This window comes from Morchella sextelata (genome assembly GCF_020137385.1).
Source record: "Morchella sextelata strain SCLS chromosome Unknown scls_3, whole genome shotgun sequence".
NCBI lineage: Eukaryota > Fungi > Ascomycota > Pezizomycetes > Pezizales > Morchellaceae > Morchella > Morchella sextelata.
In genome coordinates this window covers 107,207-126,042 of record NW_025408618.1, presented here as the reverse complement: position 1 = coordinate 126,042, position 18,836 = coordinate 107,207, and the positions used below count along the sequence as shown (strand labels likewise).

The 18,836-nt window shown below is 45.1% G+C and overlaps 5 protein-coding genes across 5 annotated transcripts; 2 read left to right on the top strand and 3 right to left on the bottom strand.

The window, feature by feature from the left end:
* Positions 1 to 154: 154 nt before the first annotated feature.
* Positions 155 to 1,089, bottom strand: H6S33_008865 (uncharacterized protein; the record flags this gene model as incomplete). Its single annotated transcript, XM_044840486.1, has 2 exons — positions 155 to 729; positions 795 to 1,089. The coding sequence occupies 2 exons, from the start codon at positions 1,087 to 1,089 to the stop codon at positions 155 to 157; spliced, it is 870 nt and encodes a 289-aa protein (XP_044697680.1).
* A 2,669-nt stretch (positions 1,090 to 3,758) lies between these two features.
* H6S33_008864 (uncharacterized protein) lies at positions 3,759 to 4,315 on the top strand (the record flags this gene model as incomplete). The annotated part of the gene is made up of 2 exons (XM_044840475.1): positions 3,759 to 4,085; positions 4,139 to 4,315. 2 exons carry the CDS (start codon positions 3,759 to 3,761, stop codon positions 4,313 to 4,315), a joined length of 504 nt encoding a protein of 167 aa, XP_044697679.1.
* Positions 4,316 to 10,199: 5,884 nt separating this feature from the next.
* On the top strand, positions 10,200 to 11,036 carry H6S33_008863 (uncharacterized protein; the record flags this gene model as incomplete). Its single annotated transcript, XM_044840464.1, has 1 exon — positions 10,200 to 11,036. One exon carries the CDS (start codon positions 10,200 to 10,202, stop codon positions 11,034 to 11,036), a length of 837 nt encoding a protein of 278 aa, XP_044697678.1.
* Positions 11,037 to 14,426: 3,390 nt separating this feature from the next.
* Positions 14,427 to 17,696, bottom strand: H6S33_008862 (uncharacterized protein; the record flags this gene model as incomplete). Its single annotated transcript, XM_044840453.1, has 1 exon — positions 14,427 to 17,696. The coding sequence occupies one exon, from the start codon at positions 17,694 to 17,696 to the stop codon at positions 14,427 to 14,429; it is 3,270 nt and encodes a 1,089-aa protein (XP_044697677.1).
* Positions 17,697 to 18,383: 687 nt separating this feature from the next.
* H6S33_008861 (uncharacterized protein) lies at positions 18,384 to 18,728 on the bottom strand (the record flags this gene model as incomplete). The annotated part of the gene is made up of 2 exons (XM_044840442.1): positions 18,384 to 18,529; positions 18,584 to 18,728. The coding sequence occupies 2 exons, from the start codon at positions 18,726 to 18,728 to the stop codon at positions 18,384 to 18,386; spliced, it is 291 nt and encodes a 96-aa protein (XP_044697676.1).
* Between the last annotated feature and the right edge of the window lie 108 nt (positions 18,729 to 18,836).

Below are 18,836 nucleotides of genomic sequence, written 5' to 3'. Positions count from 1 at the left end.
AGTAATGCATTTATGGAGAATTTATATCTATTCTCTTTATAAGATGCTTAATGTTTTATGTAGTTAACTGCTTGGATGAGGATAAGGATGAGGTGGACATGAGGAATAGATAAGACTTATAGAAAAGAATGTGACACTTAACTAAAATCCTAATTCAAGCCTCGTCATCATCATCTTCTTCGCCCAACACCGCATCTCCAATCCATTCCGAACTCCACTTGACCACCTCGCCTACAATAGGTTCATGTGGTACATACACCAACCTCTTAACACCAAACCAGCCTTTCTTACCGCTGGCCAGGTAGACCCCACAAACACCTCTACAGGTCTCTACGCTTTTATCCTTTTCCAAGACCTCCAAGATTTCCTGGTTCCTCGGCCCCACATAACCCGCGCCCACACCACCACCCAAGTACCCCATCATGAGCCGCTTATGCAGGCGATTAGTGTCCATCTGCTGCCTCCCCATCATTGCATGGGTAGCGGTGATGGGTGACCAGTCGGCATCATACATGGAGCCGTGGTACAGAGTATGCAGGTACTCTTCATGATAATAATAGTCCTCACAGGCATGTGCAAGATGACCAGCGAAGCGGTGGGCGCTGGCGATGTCGGCAAAGAAGAGGGTCGCAATGCCAACCTGGGTAGTGATCGATTGGTGAGACTTCCCATAGGTATACATGGAGAGCGGTAGAGTTCTAATAATGAGCTCGAGGAGCTGCTCTACCACTGATAGATACGATACAAATGTCAGCTAATCCACCACAACAGGTATTGATCCTAGGAGAATATACCCTTCTCAGGCTTAGTCTCAGCGAAATCATAGTCGACCAACACGGCCTTGAGGTCCTTCCTGTCCTCCTCGGTGGGTGTGTATGTACGCTCCCTGCACCCCGGGCAGCAGTAGTGCACCATGGGCGTGGAAGGTTGGCAGAGGCAGTCGTGCTCGTATTGGTTCATTTGGATTGCGTCTGTGAAGGTCGAGTCGAAGAGGAAGTTGTAGTCGGCGCTGAGGTCGTAGGTGTGGGTTGCGGTGGCATTGACCTTTTTGGATTCCGGCAGGACCGGGGCGTTCATTTCTTTGCACATCTTGAGGGCTTGGTGGGGTAGTGGACGGGGAGATGATGGGTATTGCGGATGTTGTGGGGTTGTTCGGGGGTGGTGAGGTTTGTAGGTGTGTTTGGGAGCTGCTAGGAATTGGGTTGCTATTAGCTGGGGAGTTAGCTGTATTAGGACAATTAGTAGAGCCCCCTTTGTAGGGCCTTGGCAGGTTAGTAGTGTTTCTTCTTTTTGGGCGTTACATATGACCTCTGGTATGTAGCTGACATATTTTGATGCAACCATTTTAATTTTGGTCAGGTACAACTCTAGGATTTCTCAGTCGTCTGGGCTACACAAGAAGAAACAAGTATTACAAAAAGTCATATATTAATGATCAAATAGCATTTTTAGATTACAAAGAGAATGGTCACAGCTACTATGTATAGCGCTAGTATGAAGGGCACGCCATGACTTGCCTAAGAGGAAGCCCTGTGGGACCAAACTTATGATTGGCCGATTGAGAACGGTTACATGCAGTGATGATCAATATGAGCGTTGATCCCGGGGTAATGATCGAATTGATAAAAACTTTAATGTAATACGCAGGAGTTCCAGGATGGGCTCAACTCAGGTTATACAACTCCGCTTTGTACTCCTATGATATTGGCGACAGATGATTCGGCGTGTCCAAAACATAATCTGCGATTCAAACATGCAGTGTCACTATCAATAAGCCAGAATCTTAATAGATTACCGGCGGCTTTGCGTTGAAGTTTTACACCGAGTACTTAAGCCCTGAGAACCTTGTTTTCAATATCGTTGACTCTTCTTCTCTTGAGGGGAAACACCCCGTAATAATCCAAACTTTAACATCAGACATTTTTTCTTATAAATTTTAGGCTTACAATACGGGTAATAAATGACCCTGAATGTGTACCAAATGTTTTATTGGTCGCATAGGGCTCATTAATTCTTTATAACATTCAATGCTCTCTATATGAGGTTTTCAAACATTGGTAGGAGCGTATTTATGACACTGTTTTAGGTCATCTCCGAACAAACCCCTGCTTTCTCCCGGCGGCAGGGTTGGGGGGTTGGTACACGTGAATTTTCGCCGTTTTGTCTGAGTATTCGGCTTGAACTCACACAATATTGACACCTGAAAGCTTGATGAATGCCTCATGACATGTGAAATATGTTACCCTGGATCAAAAGCTCTGCAGAATCAACTGGGTACTATAGGAGATCATTACTACAAACAGTTGCGTCTTTTAAACAGTTGTGTTATTACTATATGGACTGGTACCTAGGCTACGAGAACAAGCAAACTGTAGAGGTCAGTGGCGTCGAAATAGAAAGGGGTAAATAAACTGGGGAATGTCTACCCCAGGTTTACCAGGCCGGGTATATAATACAAGTGGAATGCAGTCTCCGGCCGCAAAGTGTATACGTAATGGATGTAGTGGTGAGCGCATATATTTAATATTGCAGCCCGATGCCAGGACCTCCAGCCGACTTTGTTGAAGTTGTGATTTGTGATTTCCGAGTGGTTCTGAATGCTGTCTAATCTATTTACGATTATCCCTCGTTGTGCTGTGCTGGTACTAAATAGTTAGCTCGATTTTACTCTCGAAGCCAGCGAGTCCTGATCTTCCTGTACTCGTGAAAAAATATATTTCATATGTATAATCTAAATATGCCCATATCTTGAGCTGATAATTAATCAAGTCGGAATAATATGTCGCTGTCTCGTAGGTAGATATGCATATGTTGGGTTCTCATAACTTATACAGAAAAACACCGGCGGAGAAAGATGAGTTGAAGAGACGAATAATATCTGAGATATCTTTCTGGATGGATTGAACTATATCAATGACTGTAAATGTGTAAAGTTTTTTATTATGATATATATCGATACCTATTGCTAGTCTTCTTTGTTCAAAGATAATATACGCATGCTGCATTTATATATAAGATCAACAATGCAGCAGCGCTAATTGGGGCTTCATAGATACTTGTAAATAGTAGGAAGATGAGGAATATGAGGACGGCTCAAGAAGCCGGCTGATCTCCTAGGATCCTAGGTACTGGCAATCTTCGATCAAAGGCGGTTATTGTGTGTGTTTGTTGTCGATATGGCCTGGGAACACTCTATACACATGCATACAAGTCGAATAAGACCCAATTAGGCTTAGTATCGTTCTCTAGATAGAATAAACACCGTTGGTACGTCCTGTATGAAGTCAATTATCCCTTGGACTGATGGGACTTGCAGATTCCGGATGTATCCCCGCCTTCCTTATTTAGGAGGGGGCATAAGCAGTGGCTCGGTGACTCTCATGACACTACAGCGAGAATGTGCCCGTAGCAATATCGTCAAGTCTTTGTAGTGCATGAGAAGCTCCTCTCATACAATGCCCACACCGATTGGAAATGTATCTCGGTTAAACAGCTGAGGTGCGAAAGCACATTGTTCTGTTTTGCGCATTAATTGTATCCCTAAGAAGAGGATGTATCAGCATGGCACATGCAAACCATACATGTACCCATGTCCTTCTGTACCACCAAAATATCATGGCGACGTCGTGTACCCTTCAAAAGTCTATATAAACCTACTCAATTCGCCAGTTATTGGATTTACCATCAACAAGCAGAATAAAATTTTCTCACTGCCTCTATACGTATATCACATCTCCCAAGAACACTTCAACTTCAAGATGCGTTTTTCCAAGCTCTCAGTCATAGCTGTGTACGTGTACGCAGCTACATTCGCATCTGCCCAGGCCTCGGCCGTCCAAACAAACCTCGATACGATATCTGGGGATCTTGCAGCTCTCTTAACCGCCATCAATTCTTTTACGGGTACCCTAGCGGGGGCCTTAGCGGTCAGCGCTGCAGCTTCCACTCTGCAAACCGACTATGAGACAGCCCTCACCGAAACCAATGCCGCCACAGACCTTGAGAGTGAGAGTGCGGCTCTCGCAGCAGCAGTTCAAGCGCTGGTTCCGCCCCACGCGGACGGTCTAGCTGCTTTAGTTGAAAAGGTAGATTCTTCATCATTTTAAATAAAACATGAAGAAATGCTAATTGGGATTAGGAACCACTTTTCGAGGCTGGCGGGTTTAAGGCGTTGGTTCTTGCCCAAGTGCAGACGCTTTCAAGTGATAGCTCACAGCTCTGGGCTGCGCTTGATTCGAAGATATCAGCCGATATTAGTAGCTTTGCATCGACCATTAAGGATTCCTACTCTGCTGCCATTGCCGCTTACTCGTAATTTCGAAGGTTGGAAAGGTGGCGCTGAGAATGGATTCGATGCAAATGTTGCCATATCAGTAACACCATTATCTATGAGATGGCGCGTGTGTATGGTGTTGAGGCTTCTGGGGGGGGTTCTTCATAAGTGTAGATACTTGCAGGATGCTTTTCGAATATACATTGTACACTGACAGTGTACGGCCGAGTGATATATTGTGAACCAACTCTTGGCATTTTCAGTATTAGGTTAATTACTATACATAGCTAATGGCACGCAGTACAAACAAGAAAGAACAGAATTATAGTTTAGAAACTCATATACAAGTATGTAGTCGAAGTCTCTAAAATGCGATTTGATGTGTCATTCATTGCCCTGAACGAAGTGAAGGGTTATGGGGGTAAGTGCTTATATCGCTCTCTGATTGGCTACTCCGTGTGGACCAGCAACCCTAACCCAAAATAATATCAATATTCCAAATATCATAATCAGATCAGTAATATGAGACTGGTAGCTGCTCCTTCTTGCGAGCGAGTATCCCGCCAGCGATGCGAGTTTTCGACTGCAAGCTAGGAGGCACTTCCTAGAAACCAATCCAGGGCCTTTCTTCAGGGCATACGACTGCCCCTGGGCCCGTAAGATAGGGTCAGAGTGATCTGGGGTGTCGTGCCGAGTTACTTTAATATATCACTAGCTTCTAGCGTTGTCCTACTGGGCTACGTATATGTGACTTGATTTGTTACAGTGACGGGAGAAACTAGTACAGTTATCAAACTCCGCCAATAGAAAGACAGCAATTTACTTGTTAGTTCTTGAGTCTCTTACTTGAAGCGATGAGACTGTCAGATGCTTAGCGTTGTTCGTCAACCAGGTATTTGTAAAAGAAATATGGCAGCGCATCATACTCGAAGATCTTTGATTCTACAATAATTCTACCGCTATCCATGCTCAGTAGAGGAGCCTATGGCGGCAAAAATTGAGGCTTTTCTGATTCATGCCATCAAACCTTGACAGGTCTAGCTGATGGTTCATGAAAATCGATACCCTTAACACGCAATTAACCGTCCTCGTGGCATGGTTTTAGGAGATTTCATTTGTTATAGATTCGCTTATAGTAAAATTGTTTCTGATCTACAGTGATGCGATAGTCAGCATAACTTCCGGATTCTGATGTGAATATATCAGGATTCGACATCCTGCCACGGGTATCTGAGGTTGAAACCGGACTTCAAATATTAAGACTTATGACACTGCAGCTGTGGTCAATGTCTTTGTTCTCTAGGGTCTCTTAAGTTGTTGCTGCATGACAAACCAACTAAAGTACCAGACGTTGAAATCAGGTCACAGTTTTGTTCATGACATGTACATACCATAAACCGGGATTCGGTCACCTCACATGTAATCACTCGGGAGCAGTTTCGGGCCTCGGTGTCCCAAGAAGTTAGAAGCTATGTGCAATTGGTTTATCCTCATTGAGTATGGCCTTGAAGCGAGAAACAGGTTCTCCGTGATCATTGGTCTCGCCGCAACTCCACAGATCTGGGCTTATCATAGATACTGTACATATGTTATCAGGTCCACGATTCCTAGGTTGGATCCATGGATCTAACTGTGACCGTGCACTTTCTACGTAGGGAGGGGTGTCTTAAATCTGACTATATCAAACCCGCATAGGAACATACCGTATACAGCGCAAGCGAATCCTGATTATTTCTCCTAATAGGCAGAAATATATATAGTGCCCCACAATTACTCATGCACTTTACCACTGTCATGTCTGCAGCGCTAAGCTCGTTTTTCTTCTATGTACCTACATGACAGCTGCAGTACAACCAAGCTTCCACTCCCTTCCCCATCGCCATCCCCAGCAAAATACGAGGGGCAGAGTCTCTTTCACACATCATTACTAGTACTATCAGTACCACAAAGGTGTCATTCAAGATCGGACCAATGACGGCCGAGAACCTAGCAGAGTGGCGGTACACATATCTACCCCCTGCCAGGGCCACGCTAGGTGAGGAAAAACTCTTCCCTTCGTGTACCCCACAATTTCTCCGCATACCTTTCTGTCCTGTCATAACCCCGCTTCTTGATCCATTTTATGCAGGCAAGGATACGAGGGAGAAGTTACCCGCATCGCATCACGATGTTCATCCGGCCGGTGAATGCAATGTATGGCCCTGCATATAGATTAATTCACCACCACCAGTTCACCACCGTGCACCATTCACATTGAGCAAGTATTTTTACGGCTGATCGTCGAGGGGCGGTGGAGAGGATTAGGAGAAAATTGTGACTGGAGAAATCCCCCATAGTTACTCGACAGCATACAGCCCAGATAGCCTTAATTCTTGGTTATTGCTTTTTTACTCTTGAATTAATTTGACTGGTCGATGTGACAACTGCGTCCAGAGTCGAGGCTAGTACATGTAAGACCGGGAAATCGACTTGGTCTTGCAATTGTTCTTACACAGAAATGAAATAGGGCAAGCCAGTTTTACTAGCAGGGAGTGGTGTAACTACATGTAAGCTTGCTCTCGAGAAAGATAGCCACAGATCTCTAAAGTGATAGATACGCCTCTCATGATCGTCGGTGCCGCATGACCTATGGATGGTCATGATAAATACGTATATAAATATCAGAACAGGCTCGGAGGTTAGGGTTTCTTTCTGGACATGGGCTCGATGAATTTGCCACAATTTCCTTGGGGTAAAGTACTTGATATATATATTGCTATAAGCGGTGATCTGGTAATGCTTGACCTTATCCGTTTATCGCCGCCACAATAACTCTATCCAGGTTATCTGTGATGATGGTATTATGGAGGATTAATTTGCCTGCTTGTAAAGTAGGCACGGGTAGTTCAAGGTTCTTCGACCATCCAAAGTGCTAGTAGGACAATTTTCAGGGTTAAAATTTTCGATATGAGATCCTGACGAGGATTTCCTTAGCTTCTTGATTAACTAAATTGTCCCAGATCTTTTCTCATCGGACATTCCCGTACCGGGGATCAAATTGCGTTATTACGCCCTAGTGGAAAGGGAATACCGCCAATTCAAGTCCTTTAAAAGGGGATGCGATGTAAAAGAGCAAAAGGTGTGTTGATGGACTGGGTTTTAACATCTAGACCAAGAACAGCTGTATGATGGTTCCAGAGGGGGTCGAACCCTCGACCTTGGCGTTAACATATTTATATATTAGCACCACGCGCTAACCAACTGAGCCATGGAACCTGCCATCGGACTTAACTTATGTAATTCATAATCCTTTTTCCTTGGGTGGTGCTATTTGCAACCGGGAAATGATCATGTTGCGTGGATTCCAGCTTCACGAGTAGTCTCAAGAATCCAAGTCCTCCGACTCACCGCAACTACCTAGAATGGTAATGTTCTAGAGTCAGTGCGTATGCTGAACACCACAATCATGGAGTAGAGCTAAGAGAGGGACGTTAGAGACAGTATTTTGTCGGATAAACTACATCCTGTCCATGCAACCAATCACTCTGACCCTGACAAAGTTCACCCCCTGCTGAAGAAAGGCCGTTATGTCGACTAAGCTCATGACGCGCACGAACATCCGATTCAGGCACCATAAAGGTTCTTCCTTTTGTCCGGACTCAGCAAGGGGGGGTGATTTTTCGTTGATTGTGGGCTGTGTATGGACTCACTCCCACATTGTTTTGCCTCCTGTTTCTTCCGGTGTGGCTAGTTACATGGTGAAATATTATGAAGCCACCTTCGCTTCCATATATTTTCTCGGTTTGTATCATCATAATGTGGTACCGGTGGGTGCCTAGATAGAGCTAACTCGTACAGTCACTCTACCACTTGCTGTGTGTTACTAGCAAGTCTGTGTATAAGAATTTCAGGGATCAATTGGTGTCGGGGGTTGGGGACCACTAAATTTTAACCATCCCCACAAACAATTTGCGTTAGTTAGTAAAGCACGAAGTAATGACTGGGGCCCCGCAGTGTTCTTACAGCCCTGGCAGCCCTGGACCAAACAGAAATTTCATACCTCTCGTCTCAACTTGAGCGCGCGCAAGGCGATGTGGCTCCACGTGGGCTCAGATAGGTACTCTCGTGAGTATACATATCTATACAGTACGGCCCTGAAGGCGAAGCGCGGGGAAGAGCAATCAATTTGTAGAAGTCTCAAGTATAAATTAGATTTATATTAATCAGGGTTCGGAGATAGAAGTGAGGCGGCAGGGCCTAGGGAGGGGGAGGAAGGAAAAAAAAAAACTGCTACGCCGTGTCGATCCTTGAATTTTTCCTTTGCGCGGTAATATAAATGTTCCGGTTGCCGGAAAGAAGTTGTTATTCTTTGAGTGATATTGAGAATCAATAATGGGAGGCCATAGCTAGTGTTTAGCTAGACGTGCACAATTCCGTGTGCGATGTAGTTGCAGTGCAGTTAAGTATGTAGTTAATCTCGACATCGCTAGAAAAAACCAATTTCCAGCCAATTAAACAAAATTCCGGATCATTCTAACAGTGCCAAATTAGCTTCCGGTGTTGGAATACTAGATTAAAAACCAGGAAATGTTTCTTCTAGATTCTTATCCCGACTTCTGATGACGAGTGTATTTCCGAGAACATAAATTCCTTCCGATTACCGAATTTAAGGGTTGAGGGCAGCTTCGTTGCTGGCTACATAGTTAGTTGCCCCTGGATCATCAGGGGTTTCGATTCGATCGATAGGGACTTACTTGCATGGGTTCGCTGTTAAACTATATACATAAAATGATGTCTCTCGGTAAGGTCTCTAACCGTTTCCAAGAGCTTCAGCTGGCAAATTTAAGTTATGCTCTGGGTTTCTCTAGTTAGTTATCTGTAACCTCTAGCTCTCCTTTCCCTAATTTTGGTTCGTAATTTCTAGATCTGGCACCTTGGAGCCTATTCTTTCGACCTGCAGCTAAATACTTCGGTTCATATATTTGAGATAACAAGAAAGCGAATCCTTAGGCGAGAGAATTTAATCTCCTATCTAGGCGCCTTAGCTCCAGTGAACAAATGATTCCGTATATTCCAGGGCATGATCCACGGATGTATTTCTGGCATTATGTCTTCTTTAGTGCAAGATGCGCGCAGAGATACTTGGTGTAACAAGAATTATAGGGACATAAGCTTCACGCCTGTCTGTAGTGGACTTAATCAAGACTTCAGGTGCCCAGTCGGTGGCGTATATTGAAATTTGAAAGGAGGCAGCGACACGACGTACGCGACACCCTCACACACACCGATCTATTATATCCTTGTAGATTGGTTGTGCTTCAAACTAGATATGTAGCTCAAGCATAAGTCAAAGCTGCTCTTTGCCCTGAATAAATAGGGTATCACTAAGGTTCTAATATCCACACACACCGGCAACATGCACCAGGGTAATAAAGGTACCACAGGCACCAGAAGCATTGGCATACTTTAAATGTTTAGTTAACTAGGGGGCAAGCGAGCGAGCTACTCGTCACCAGTTTCGTGCAGGCGGATGAAATCATTAAAACGGTATAGTATAGCTGATTATAGTGATTATAGTAGGCGCCAGTTAAGGATTATCTATCAAGCGTTAGTACCAACGTCCTCGTGAACCAACGTACAGCTACATGTAGCTATAGTAGCGTTAGCATCTCCGACCCATCCCACCACATACTGTAGAGTAGATAGATGCACGTACTCTATGTACCTACTATATTTTATAGCACACCCCTAAACATCAAGTCTTTTAGAATCTTGTATAAGACCTGGACAATTACCTCGCCATAGTTCCACAGTTTCACCGCACTCGGCATCCAACAACGTGCCTTGACATTCCTTGACATTCCTTGATATTCCTTGAATTCAAGAACCCATTACCAAAAAGAACCCTTCAAAAGCTGTCACGATTTTTTACCAATTTCCATCAATCATGGGTGCAAACCAGAGCGCAGGCCGAACGTTTCCTATACGTCCACGTACACCTTTACGATTCGGTTCAGTCCCAAATGCTCTTCCCGTCAACCCAAGCAATTTTAATACAAGCCCGAGACCATACAGTGATCGCTTGACCGATGAGAGCTCGATGTTCTCATTGCTATCACAAGAGAGCTATTTCAACTCACCGTTGATGACCCCACCACTAGAATTCGAAGATACAGCATACCCACGAACAAGATCCGTCTCATCGTTGTCTTCTTCTTCCGATAATAGCAATACTATGCAGCCTCATCGATTCACCTGTCCTAAACAAGACTGTCCCTACATGATTATAGGATACTCCACTTCTGAGGAACTCGAAGAACATATGTTCGCCGTAAACCATTATCTTCCTGGTCCTACCGGTCCGGAGTTCGACTTAGACGGCTGGTTTTCACCGCAAGATATCCCAGATCCATACTCACAGCATCCCCTTGCACTCCAGAGACAGCGAATCGTCGAGCAGCAGCAGAAGCAGCAGCAAACAAAGAAATCTCAACAATGCAATTGTCATCACTGCCTTCATCAAGTCGGGTATAACGATCTCCTCCAATACGAGTCTCCACAACCTTCAATGCAGATTCAAATGCCTCCTCCGCCCACAATAATTGGATACCATGATGCTGGGTTCGAGTTGGTCTCATGGCGTCAGCCAGAACCATCCTACAAGTCCGCTGCCTCTCCAGTGGCCCAGAAAATGAATCAGGCAGAATATTCTTCGTTGGTCCAGTCAGGGATGTACATGGACTTCAACCAAGTGGGTGCTTCAGGGAGATCATCTTTTATGTAAGGTTCTCTTGGTAATGTTTTATTTCTGGGATTTCCCAGCTGGAAAAAACCTCTTTTTTTCATTCGGATGTTTTTGTTCTTTTTTTGGGGGTGTGATCTGGTGTTCAAGGGGGGGGGGGGGGGTTACGCGGTGTTAAATTTTGCTTATGGAGTCAGTGAAATACTTGTCTTCTTGCTTTTCTTAAGTTTGATCCCCCGTTGATATTCGGGAGACAGAGTTCTGTTGGTTTTTTTTTTTGCATCCAGGAAAAAGGATGTCAATTCCCTAATTTGTATAAACTCAAAAATTAGTATTTATAGAAAGAGACTATAAAACAAATCGTACCGAATCTCGATGAAATCAGTCAATTTCTTGCTGCATATGACCAGATATGGTGTGTTTGGGTTGAAAGCTTACCAAAAATCTCCTGTTCAACTCGCACATGCGTCTACATACCCGCATATATTAACCCATAGCCAATTCGCTTAAATACCATACGCCTCTAGGGTCTTCTTGGCAGTGAATCAGTATCAAGTTCATGTCCCCGCACTCGCACTAAGGTACTCTCCACAGGTAACCCAGGTTTTAGCAAAAAACAGGCTCGACTACTCATGTAGTCTTGTCATGTGATGGCCACAAGAATCAGGAGTTCCGAACCTCCGAGGCGAAACTGGAATAAACTCTGCTTGTCTTGTCAGTCAAAAAGATCACCTCAAGACATGTCATGTTCATCTCAGCCGTTGAGTCGTACAAATAACTTGTACTCAAGACGCCTAGTGGGTTATAATCGCTCGATGCCCTACCCTCACTATATCTGAAGTCGGCAGAAGTAGATCCATCGCAAGTACTATTGATTGCGTGCATATGGGACAGTTGCTTTCCAAATCGGATATTACTAACTCCTCAGGGATTAACTTATTCTGGTTTAAGTCCACATTTTGTACCGGCCGGGCTTGATTGATTGCGGGGTGCTTATCGCGTAGGTACGGCAGCTAGGTAAGATAGAGTCATGATGTAATTCAGGAGCATGGGAAAGTGTGATCTTAGACTCTGCTGTAGGCACAAACAGTGACATTGTCATTGATAGTGTGACGAAATTACCACCGCAGTCTTTGACGATACCATAGCGCTGCGGTAGTATTGCCGCATACTTCTTTAGTATATGGGGATAAAGCGGCATATTCACGCAATGCTATACAGATGCGGTGCCAGCTTTACTCCCATTTCTGGTGCTGAAGGTTTGTTGTTCTTGTAGAGCATCACATGCTGGTCCAACTAGTTGCCTAGGTAAGATCCGAGTATCTGAAAGGCAGCGCCTCGGCGAAGCCTACTTGTAGTTATCGGAAGAACATTTGGGAGAAACCTCGGACCCTGATTGTTCCAGCGGCATATTATCCTGGTTACTAGCTAGATCCTCGTTACTAAACGGGAAGATAGCTAAACAATAGAGCGCGGATGTGATTAGGATCAATATTTTATTGAAGAATGAAAATATCCATTTTGAAGGAGTTTGAGTGCCTAAATCCGCTACAATGAATGAACAAAGAGGATTTCTAGGATTGAGGGCCTCGGGGTAAGTTGGGGTCCTTGTAACTGGGCAGAATACCAATTCAAGAGCAAATCTACTCTGTCAGCCAATCAATCACAGGAGCCATATAGAACTTCATATTTATCTCATCTGAACCCTACTTATAGTCGTTCAGAGAGGATAATTAATAGAGAAATGAGTGGCGGGAGATTTGATTGGAGACTTGGGAACTCTCAAAACTGGGGTCGATACCCCAAACACTGGGTCCCCAAGGTAGGGGCATGCAGCACATGCCTAGACTTCGAGCCCTTGATTGATATCAATTTCGGTCACCATGCGGACGTTCTTCCCAGTGGTTTCATATAGACGGTCGAGGTTATTTCTTAGGTATGTTCTGATTGGCCATGACGTTGCGAGTGACCGACAGTGATCAGAATCTTCTGACCCTACCTGTATCCGAGCTTATGCAGTGACCTCTCCTTCAGCTATTGCTTCTTTATGACAAATAAACATCATAAAAGACCTGTGAGACTTAAAACAGAGGTGATTGCGGCTGAGATCGAGGGATGGGACGTGATAGGTGATATTGAGGTTAACGTTAGCCGCATCAGGCGTCGTCAGCAATTGGTTAGTCAAAGTCATCACACTACACTACGACTACGTTACAAGCCAATAGGTTTGACGTACACGTGTTGGGAATTGATACGTATACTTTATTGATGGAACGTTGAGCTGAAGTAGATGACAAGGACAGAGGAGACAGGAGAGAGAAGATCGAGGTAGGGAGGTCTAAGGTACATGTTCGATCCACCCATGAGCCCCCTTCCTATCTCGCCCCACCACTTCTGTCTAGGTTCGCTGCCAAATACTAACAACACGCACTTAGTCTCGTACGATCGTGCCAAGAGTTCGTACCTCACGATACTTTTCTCTAGAAGGAGCCAATCTGGAACGTACCCATAACTATACCGTTAATACCAACATCAAACTTTTAAATGCTGACTATACATGTAGTTTTAGGAAAGAAGCGCCATATATGGTCGTGGTCGAGGTTCGAAGAACAATTCTAGAACATTTGGATATTCACCAGCAGGAAGATTAAACACCGGGCCAGGCTTTGGCCAATCTGCTAATATTTTGAAGCTAGAGCTCTGATCATGATATTTTGATATTAAATCTTAATTTCACCGAAAATCGATAGAAAAATGAAGTAAATCTTTCTCCAACCCTCTATCATATTAATCCTAGGTAGATTCTCAGACTATGAATCCTATGTATATTAATTTATTCTGAATACTGAAAGACCTTGCAGATTTTAAATATTGAGCTTATGGGTACAAGTACATGCGTTGGAGCCGAGAAACGTTTTCCCCGCCACCCAAATCTCACCCACACATTTAGGAAAGTTTTTAAACCAGACTGCTCATGATGAAAGGGCACCACCCAACCAATATTCAATCAAAAGAATACTGGGCATGAGGCAGCTCCAATCTATGAAAACGAATACATGAAGCTATTCTGGTGGTTTTCAAACCAACTGCCCCCGCCGCGCCGGTCAGACTCTGTTTCCAATCTGTAGTATCAGCTTTATTGTATACAAGTGGAATGCATGATACTTCTCACGGTATTAGAAAACAAATATAAAGTAGCTGATTGAATTCATTCGCAAAATACATACATAATACATACTTACATTCAATTCATTTACCCACAAAGTGGGGATATTCAAAACGTAAAGCGTAAAACATAGATCATGAACTCTGATGCACATTTCAAAATGATGAAAAACCATAATTCCCCGTTGAACCATGAACCCATCCTCATACAAAAAGAAAAGGAAATAAAAAATACAGTTCAAAGAAAGAATAAAACATGATCATTTCTCATTTCCCCATAGCCTTCCCCTCCGAGAAAAGCCATTGAGCAACTTTATCTGTCAACCCCCTCTCTTTGGCGACTGATCCCAGCATACTCCCCAACGCTACGAGGCCCAGCGCTGTAACAACACTGAGACTGATCATCGACCAACTAATTCCTCGCTCTGGGACAGGTGGGCTAGGGCTAGTAGATCGACTGGCCCTATCGCTTTTGGAAGAATATTGAGGGAGAAGGCTGGGTCCGTTGGAGTTGCTTGTGTTAATACTGGATATCTGTTTCCGGATAAAATCGAGATCTGACTCCATTTTTCCGAGGCGGGGACCCAGTTGCGAGATATCTATAGTGAGTTTTTGTTGCTCTTGATCTCGCTGTGCATCTCCCGTGTCTACCAATAGATTGTGGGACTCAAGTGATTCGAGAATCTCTCTCTTGAAACAGCTAATGGTCTCTTGTAGCTGATCGAGAGTAACTGTTGTTCCGCCGATTAAACTTGGCTCTGGGCGGGAGTCTCCAATTTTGATACTGCACTCATATTCAAGAATCTCGCGATCACCAGTTAGGTCTGAAAGTCGCTCGGAAAAGAAATCTTCCTGGTAGGTCAACGGTGTATCGCTTGTATCCCCTCTGCTGGAAGGGTCATTAGACATTGGGACGTGGTAATCCTTTCCGAGTTCCGATGCAAGACTGTCAATACCGAGCGAGGTTTGAGACGCAAGATTCTCCGAGGAATCTTTTCGCCCAATCTCCTGCCTTTCCGGTGTATCCATCCCGAACTCTGTCCATTTTGGTAAGGATGCATCTCTTGCGCGTTCTTCATTCTGCTGTTTGATAGTATCACTAGCGTTCTCTGTATAGGCGTTGTTCGAAACATCGTCGTTCGTAATCTCTATATGAGGAAGACCGTGATCCAGACCGCTTTCCTTAATTTCTTTGACTGGAGTATCTTTGAGCAGGTTTGATGAATCGCTCTGTTCTATTGACGCTTCGTCCTGCGCAGCCGCGGAATAAATCTTTTGCTCTCCGGCAAATTCATCTTCATTGGCTCCATCCAAATCACGAACTCCAGCAGCAATACAAAAAGCCAATTCTTCCCCTGCTGCTTCGCCCGCCGGCATATCCTCAGAACTCTCAAGGTCCTCCGGAATTTCCCGCTCGTGTGCTGAATCCTCCATCAACAGCTCTTCAAAAGCTTCCTCCAACTCTTCGGCTACCTGGTCGTGTGTCAAACTTCCTTCAGTCTCTTGAGTTTCCTTATCCGCTGCGGTCTTAATTGATACTTCCTCTGCAGGGGCATGATCTGATGCCCGAGCATGAGTGTCACCCTCTCCCGGATTATATCCCGAACCATGGTTCATATCGATGTCTTTCAGTTCCTGCGTGCCCAGTACTGTTTCACCTAATGAAGCCTCGGTCGATGGATTTTCGACATCAATCTTTGCCTTGTCTGCTAAGTTCTCCACCAATACTTCCTCCATAGGAGCATGATGCTCTGAGCCTCGGTCATGATCATCCCCCTTCCCAGGGTTATATCCAATCTCATCGTCCACATTTATAACTTTCAATTCTTCAGTCTCAGATGATACCTTCTCCACCGATACCCCAGGCGACGTTTCTTCCGTGATGTTCTGCGAATCCTGGGAAGTCTGTTGTCCGTGGGTTGGGATTCCCACTCTCTCGGCGCCGGAAGACGTCTCGAGGACCGCAGCTTCAGTCGATGGCCCTTCGGTGGGAGCATGGTGTTGTGTCCAGTGATCATGACTATCACCCTTCCCAAGATTATATCCAATCTCATCCTTAACATCTATATCCTTAAGCTCCTCTGTCTCTGGTGTTACCTCTTCCGCTACAGTCTCAGATGATGTCACCTCCACGGAACTTTGTACTTGCTTAGCAATCTCTTCACCAATCGCTGATACCGGTTCCTCATCAATACCCCTTGGCTCGTCTATTAGCTTCCCTAAGGATGATCCCCCTGCAGAAACCTCTCCAGCCACAGACGCGGTAAGGTCATGATCCTCTGACTCCTGGCCATTGTTTTCGCCCTCCCCAAGGTTATGTCCAATTCTACCGTTGATATCAATATCCTTCGACTCTTGAGTCTCTGGGGCAATTTCCTCTGCTGCGACCTCTGCCAATGAATCTTTGAGAGAGCTCTGCACCTCTTTACTGCCCTTCCACTCCTGCGCCGACTCTCCGTTAGGCGGATCACTGGCAGAAACCTGGGCGTATATAACCGTCTTCCCCTCTATGCCATGTGTTGACTGGTTCTCGAGCACATTCGGTATTGCTGCGGTCATCTCCTCCCCGCACGACGAAGCCTCCGCTGATTCCTTGTCAGCATTCTGCGCCGGATTCTTCGTTAACGGATCCTCAACGGGAACATGTGCGTGTCTAACTATTTCCTCCGCTAAAGTCTCATTTGAGGGTTCCTCAATACCACACTGAGCCTCGTTTGTCGAATCCTGCATTATTGGCTCGGCGGGAGCATGGTGCTCTGATCCCCGGTCATGGTCGTCACCCTTTCCTACATTGTATCCAATCTCTCCACCCTCAAGGTCGATATGTCTCAATTCCCTTGTCTCGCGGTCTACTTTGGTGTGTTGAGGACCTATATCTTCAGGGTGTAGATGGTTGTGTTTGAGTTCTTGGGTTTCCACAGAGGTGCCGGAGCGCGAGGGACGCTTTTTATGTGCTGGTGAGGCTGTTTCGGATGACGTGGGGTTCGGTGTTTCCGTAGACGGTTTTCGATCCTCTTCGCTCTCGGACTCCTCCTCTTCGCTCTCGGCCTCCTCCTCTTCTTCCTTCTTTTCAGTTACCTCTGTCCGCTCCGATACTTCCTTCTCTTCTTTTTGTTTGTCCTGCTCAATTTCGCTGTTGTCACCGCTTCCGGTCGTCCGGGGTGCTGGTTCGGCTTCTTCACTGGTTGGCACATTAACTGTCCGTTCCTCCTCCTCCATAATCGAATCATGAGTTGGCTCGTTCTCGATCCCTGTAGACATTTTTTCGACACTTTCACCACTCTCCTCAGCTTTCGGAATGCCTTTTTCGACGGGCAATGGATGCGTCTCGAGTAGCTTATTTTCAATGGGCGCGCCAATACCAATTGAGCCAGCAGGAGGTTTGTCTTCAGTGGAGGGTATAGGGAAATCTGAATGTGGTAGTGGTATTTGAGGAGGAGTCGTGACCGGTTCTTGAGAATGACCAGCGCCAGAGGCTGCTGCTGGCTTGCTGGGCTTACTCTTTTTATTCTTGTGATTTCGTTTTCCTTTCCCCATTGTTTTGTGGTGTGATCAATTATTTTCTGGTTACCTGGATTTCGAAAAGTTGTTTCGGCCAATCGAAGTGGGCGATGTGAGATGCGTAACAATATTTTGGTGGTTGCAGGAAAATTTTGAAGGACACCACCCCGTTGTTGGTTAATTTGGATTACACTAGTCGCATGTTTTTGACAGGCATATGACGTCTTTGGCCATCACTCAACCCATCAGCCTTGGCGCGGGGCGAGAGATTGGGATTGAAGAAACAGTAACCAAAAAGAAGGCCCAAGAGTCTTGTCTACGCTGAAAGCTACTATTCCACCTCAATCCCTTCATCTTCCGAACCATGACCACACCAGACCTTTTTTGACTCTACTTTCGCTCAATTGATATCACTCGCGCGAGAACCATGGCCAGCGGCGCCTAGCTAGCTAGGTAATAATACTGTTTATATTGACTCTTCATAACTAACAAAAAACGACTATTCTCTTCTCCAGGTCGGGAAACGTTTCTTACAATTAACATTCCAGCTTAAGTGTTCCACTCCAGGCGTGAACAAAACAACATGACCATTTCCAATAATGCTTGAATCAAGCTCATTTAGAGAAGAGAAATTCTCCAACCTTGGCCTAGACATATATCAGTACAGCTCATCTACTCAAACGAATGGTATCCAAGGGGATAGACTTACTTAACAACGGCTGTTTACTCTGAAATTCCTGCCTTGGCTCTCTGCAACCTCATGTCCAACCTCCTGGCCCTCATAATCTCAGCATCCTCCCTCAAGAACGCCTCCTTCTCCTTCTTGGCCTCGACGGACTCGAATCCAGAGCCCAATCCTCCTCTGAGACCTTGAAGTTCCCCATCAGGTCTCTTGTTGGCCCCACGAATAATTTCGAACTTACCACCTTCCGGGATTGGAAGAGGATGATCGAAGTTCGGGGGGTCAAGGCTGGGACCAATCCCTGCCTTCCATGGACGGAAGGTATTCTTTGCAGTGGTCAGTGCAACGGTGGCAAGAATGCCAGTGATGATATAAATGAGTTTCATCGTGATCTTTGATTATGATATTGATCAGTCAGAGGTGAATAGGAGGGTGGATAGAGCAAGTCAAGAGATTAGTTGAAGGCTTTTGTGCACGTGTGACGAGCCTTTTTC